This window comes from Hipposideros armiger, unplaced genomic scaffold (assembly GCF_001890085.2).
Source record: "Hipposideros armiger isolate ML-2016 unplaced genomic scaffold, ASM189008v1 scaffold_484, whole genome shotgun sequence".
Taxonomy (NCBI): Eukaryota; Metazoa; Chordata; class Mammalia; order Chiroptera; family Hipposideridae; genus Hipposideros; species Hipposideros armiger.
Window position 1 is genome coordinate 119355 of NW_017731834.1, and position 6100 is coordinate 125454.

Below are 6100 nucleotides of genomic sequence, written 5' to 3' on the forward strand. Positions count from 1 at the left end.
ACACACACACACACACACACACACACACACACACACACATATGAAAAAAAAGCCAGGTCACAAAAGAGGAAAGAAGGTAGTAATTTAGTGGTTGTCTTGACAACAAGAAGCACTTACTGCTCATGATGACTATATCATGCTGGATGGATATATATAACTGAAAAGAATATACCACTAATACACAAAATGTATACCTTGATTAGCTAAATAATCAAATAATCAAAAAAATTAAATATTTTCAAATTGAGAGATAGGGAAAAACAATATGGATCTTACAAATGTAGCATGAATAATTATAACGAGAGGCACCACAGTTCCCCTCATCTTACCGGGCTTGGGGACAATGAGCTGTGCACTGGTCTGGGCATTTCCAGCCTCGTTTTCAGCCACACACTGATAAAAGCCTTCATCCGACTTGACCACCCCGAGGATTCGTAAGTTGCTTCCTCCCTGGGTAGAAGGAAAAGCAAGGTGAGGTATTTTAAAAAGCAAAAACCCAATATGACAAAATGAACATAAATAAATTTTAATAAAACTTCATGGAAGAAACAAGAGAGGCCATGAAGATTGCCTGCCTTACAGATATGTCCTATGTCACCTGGGAAATGACACAGATTCCCAATACGCTGCTGAATCCACATGCATCAATCTAACCTAGTTCTGCAATGAAAAAACTATATTCACAAAAATACACATCATCCTCAATGTAGAAATGAGCAGTAGACAGAAAACTCTTCTATTAGGCATGGAAAAAACAAAAATTAGAGACAAAAGAAATCTCATTCTTTTACTTGTTATTGAAGGAAGCCCAGGTTTAGCAGCTGCAAGCAAAAAAAAAAAAGAAAAGAGGAACAAAAACACTGATCTTTGCATCTTCTAAAGGGAAAGAAATCTAGGCTGGATATTTTTTGGAAGTATTTATCGAGAAACAATGTCTCAAATCCCTTTGATAATTTTAATTGCCTTGACATGTACTCTTTTGGGGATTGGGGAGGGGGGTGTAAGGTAGAGAGTTTATACCCATGTTGTCTTATTATATGGCCAAAATGTTTCACCTTCAGTAATCCATAAATTAAATACAGCAGCGTTAACTCCTATTTTATATAAATTGAGCCACCATCTTTTTTAAGGATGGATGATAAAATGATCTGGAGATAGCATTTAATTATACTAACTCAGTTTATCTTCAATATTAGTGTAAGAATTAGTTCAGTAAGTGAGATGTGTTAAATCACTTTCCCTGAAGTCATTAAGAGATAAATATTACCTCATGGGGAATTCTTAATTGTTTTTAGTGTCTTGTAGTCAATTCTCGGCTTACATAAAATTCTTAGATAAAGCTGACTAACTTCTAATTAACAATTCTCATATAAGTTACTATTTGTGCTAAATGTTACATGTTCCACAGACAATGGCTCTCTGATTTCTGGAGCTATTGAGGAAATATTTTAAAGCATAATTGAATGTGAATAGGGCTCATACCATACATTTTCTTTTCACCTTAAGAAAAGAAACATTTAAATAGGTTGGCTGTAATGAGTCATGCTGGGAGAAAGATTATTCAAACTGTAGAAAAATATAAATGTTGCATTTTATCATGCATCCTTAAGGGCACTAAACAATTTCCCATATGTGCAAGTGGCATACATTTTAGGGGTATACAGGTTGCCCCATGACAGGTCATCTTTTAGTTCAGTGGTAGTGGAAATAGCATTATACTTCAAGAAACACATGGATTGGTGTGGCATTCAAAAGTTAAATTTTCCCCTTTTTTACTCTATTCCTAACCAATTAAACAAACACAACTAAAAGTAAAAAATGGCAAGTGGTGATGAAGTGATAAAGGTATGTTTTATGGGTTTATTCCTTAAGGACATTTATAGTATGACAATGTGTGCACAAAGAGATCATGGAAGTTTCTGAAAGTTGATTGATCATGGAAGAGGAATCCACCATTGATAGCCAGTGTTAGGCCATGGCGACGGCTTATGCCTAAACCCACAGGGCACATGTACTCTAATCCAATTCTTCCAGGAGACCTGGCTTAGAAGACCGCTTGTCTTTGACAGGCTCATGTCTGTATTGCAAACATGAGACGTGGACCTAAACTTTCCTTTAGCTGGAAAGTTCTTTGATATTTGGGAAGTGCTTTTCATATTTCTCATATGTTCATAGGTGTGGACTCAGAACGTCTGATGGTAACCTCCACCTAAATGAGTTTTCCCAGAACCTCTGATGGTAACCTCCACCTAAATGAGTTTTCCCAGAACATTTTTCAAATGAGCGAAGCATTCTGCTAGTAACAATAAAAACAATAATAATGATGGTAGGCATTGAGCACTTACGTACCAGGGCGACAACTCAGTGACTATAATACCATTTTCCCTATTATCCCCCAAAAGGATTGGGACAGAGAGTGTACTAAAACTTTTAGCAGTAACTATAAGAACTATTGTTGTTAGCGTTAATTCTTTCCAGTGTTCAGAATTACAAAGCAATATCAACTCTCAGTCTCCATGACTTCTCTACCACTGCCACTGCCACTGCCAGTCACTATCACCATCACCACTGCCTTTCCTACTATAATACAAATGTTAGATCAGCTGGTCCTATCAGGAAGGGGATAGCCAAAGAAATCTGCCTGAATTATTAAAGTAAGACTATCATAATCATAAGTAGCACATCTTGTTGAAGCTTTATTATAATAAAGTCAAAGTCACAGAAGCAACAAATTTATGGCTTCGCCTAGGCTAGAACTAGGTTCTAAACTCTGTCCCAAGAACCAGCAATGAGAATACTTACAAAGATAGTCACAGGTCCTCTGTTTTTAATTTGTTAGTTTGTTTGTTTAAAACCTAGTCGATAAAAAAGGGGGAATGGACTGTTTGATCACTCTTTTTCAGTTCAAAAATTCTAAGTCTAGACAATCATGTTAGAACAATTTTCTTAACACATCATAGAAATTCCCAACAGGAACCTCTTTCCCAGGAAAGAAAAACAACTGAAAACATAGTAAACAATGAATGAAATTGTAAAGCTAATATGAAAAGAGATAATTACCACTATCTGAAAATAATCACTAGGAATAACCACATCTCCATTCTTCATCCAATTCACAGTAGGCACAGGCTTCCCAGAGACTGCACATTCAAACTCAATATCCATGCTTTCATAGGCATAGAGGTTGGAAGGGTGATTTAAAAACCATGGCGGAACTGCAAAGACAGAAAAAAAAAGTGAGTGGGTGGGGATATGAACTTACATGCTAAGATCTTCCGTGAGTTACAAACACTGCTCTAGGATAGAAAGTATTTGCAATTCAAATAATTCCCCTAAACCCTCAGTTTAGTATACAAGAATGACTGCAGAATACATCTATTTTGTTCCCCCCAAAGCAGTTAAATAGTTGTAATTAATGGTGTGTTATCACAAGAAAAAGTAGAAAAACACACTTTGGGGAAAAAAAAACAACAACACACTACATGCAGTAAACATTCTGAATATCCATGTATTTCTATCTAGTGGACCTACATAAAGGACACTGAAAGGTACATAAAAGCCTTGAAAACTATGCTGACAAAGTAAATAAAGGGGCGCTGATGGACTGAGAGAGACAGCCCAGAGTATAAGAAAGCTTAGTGACCCTGTAATTCTAGAGTTTCATTAGGATTTAATTAATGGGACAGACTCATTCCCTGTTTAAACTGGCTGTAGTGATAGGGCACAAAAAATGACTGTCATCTTTACTATGGACAAATTCCTATTGTCCTAGCAACTATCTATTGTACTGTATTACTATACAATGTTATTTTCTCAGCATGGTATGTAATACACTAATTTAATTTAATGTCTTCATTAGCATAGTACTAGTTACTCTATAATAGAACTTTGCAATTAAAAAAAATTACAAATATAACACACCTTTGCTAATGAATGAATCTCCCAGGCTTAGACCCTCTAAACCCTGACTAGAGAGGAAACTTTTTAAAACTAATATTCATCCTCTTCCACTGGGAATCTTAGAGTGACGTCAGATTTGAATACCATGTCTGATATTAAGTTTGAGAACTTGTTGCAACAATGTTGCTAATCTTTTTTTGATATCAGAGGGATTGTTCATTATGAATTTGTAGCAACTGGACAGTTAACCAAGTTTACTATTGAGAAGTACTGAAAAGCCTGTGTGAAAAAGTTAGATGACCTGAACTTTTCGCCAATAATTCATGGCTCTTGCATCACCATGATGCACCAGCTCACGATACTGTCTGTGAGGCAGTTTTTAGCCAGTAAACAAATAACTGGATTGGAACACCCTCCCTACTCACCTGATCTGGCCCCTAATGACTTCTTTCTTTACATAAAGATAAAGGAAATATTGAAAGGAAGACATTTTGATGACATTCAGGACATCAAGGGTAATATGACGACAGCTCTGATGGCCATTCCAGAAAAAGAGTTCCAAAATTGCTTTGAAGGGTGGACTAGGCGCTGGCGTCAGGGCAAAGCTTCCCAATGGGAGTACCTCGAAGGTGACCATAGTGATATTCAGCAATGAGGTATGTAGCACGTTTTCTAGGATGAGTTTGCAAACTTGTCAGACCTCGTATTCATAGTGCCTGAGACCCAGGTTAAATTCACAATGAAGAAGCAGCTTTGGTCTCCTTTTCATATGAGACAGATATGTGATTTGAGTAGCCATTTTTAAAGTTGGACTGTATTTTTTGTCATTGTTGTTGTTATGCTCAATGAGCAGGGAGTGCTAACTTTTGTTCCCTTTGAGTAATCACTATTTTGCTCTTTCCAACTACATCAGCAAAGCTCCCCTGACTTTAAAGTGAATTTATAATCTTTGATGGTCACTGCTTTCTAGAAAAATGGGAGAGTCGGTGGAAAGTGCCTCGGATTCAAGTCCTAGTTTTTCTGCTGAATGATCTTAGACATATTAATCACAATCTCAATCAATTTCTCTCTCTCCACCTCCCTCCCACCTTCCTTCCAGCCCCTCCCTATCTTATTTTCCTGATTTTTAACTAAATGTTTGGACCTCTAGTACTAAACAACACTTAAATTCTCTCATCTTTCACAGAGGAAAGTTGATTTAGATGACTCAGCTGCGATGCATTAATATTCAAAGATTAAAGACATGAAAAACAAACAAACAAAAAATCTCTGAGAGCTCTCTAAAGAGAACATATCCTTATTGTATACTGGGCTAAAATTATTTCTTCATAATTGATAATATTATGAGAATTTTTTATTCCTGTGCCAAACTCAGTGACAATGCTCTGAAAGACATCAGAAATACTTCCTGAATGCCTTCAGCAAATATATTAGCTGTCTCTTTTGGAGCAAACATATTAGCTGTCCCATTTGAATTTTGTTCATAATTTTATCACAGATTTTGATCAACTATTTATTTACTAGCCAACAGCCAATATTTATTGAGTGCTGACCATATATGATTTATTAGTCTAAGTGCTTTATATTCATCATATTCAGAACTCTCTGAGGCAGGCATTATTACTCCCACTTTACAAATGAAGAGACTGAAGTGCAAAGTGTTTAAGGAAGTTTCTCCAAATCACACGCCTTTAGACTGTGGAGCCAGACAGATTCACTCTACTGCCAAGATTCTGAATGAATTTGTCATAACCGTCTCTTTTGCCACTTGAAAATCCCAGTGAAAGGATAACTCAGTAGTATTCCCAGAGCCTCAGAGATAATGAAGATATGCAATTCAAGTCATTGAAAAAAAAATGGTGTCTGTTCTTACTCTCCCTTTAAGTCCTTGTCCTGCCCGCGTCTGCCCGTCTTTAGTGCTCACTTTCATCAGAACTCCTGGAATCATTTACGCCTATATCAGAGTTTTCAAAACTTGGGTGACATCCATTAGTGAATCTTGAAATTACTTTATGGGGCTGAGACCAAACTTTGAATATATATGTATACAAATATATACGTATACATAAATATATATGTGTGTTTGGAGAGAAAGGGAGAGACAGAGGGAGAAGGAAGCGGGGGAAAGGGGAAAGAGGAAGTGAGGTAGATGAGGGAGATGGGGGAAGTGAGAGAGAGAGAAAGAGAGAGAGAGAGAGAG

The 6100-nt window shown here is 36.7% G+C and overlaps 1 protein-coding gene across 1 annotated transcript in view; it reads right to left on the bottom strand.

The window, feature by feature from the left end:
• LOC109395809 (netrin receptor DCC-like) overlaps nt 1–6100 on the bottom strand; it is a gene marked incomplete at its 3' end in the record, with an annotated part of 290818 nt that overhangs the window by 109004 nt on the left and 175714 nt on the right. Inside the window, exons 4-5 of the mRNA XM_019667139.1 lie at nt 3061–3215; nt 330–450 (exon numbers count right to left, since the gene is read on the bottom strand). Coding sequence (XP_019522684.1) covers nt 330–450; nt 3061–3215 — 276 coding nt within the window. The remainder of the gene's footprint in view (nt 1–329; nt 451–3060; nt 3216–6100) is intronic.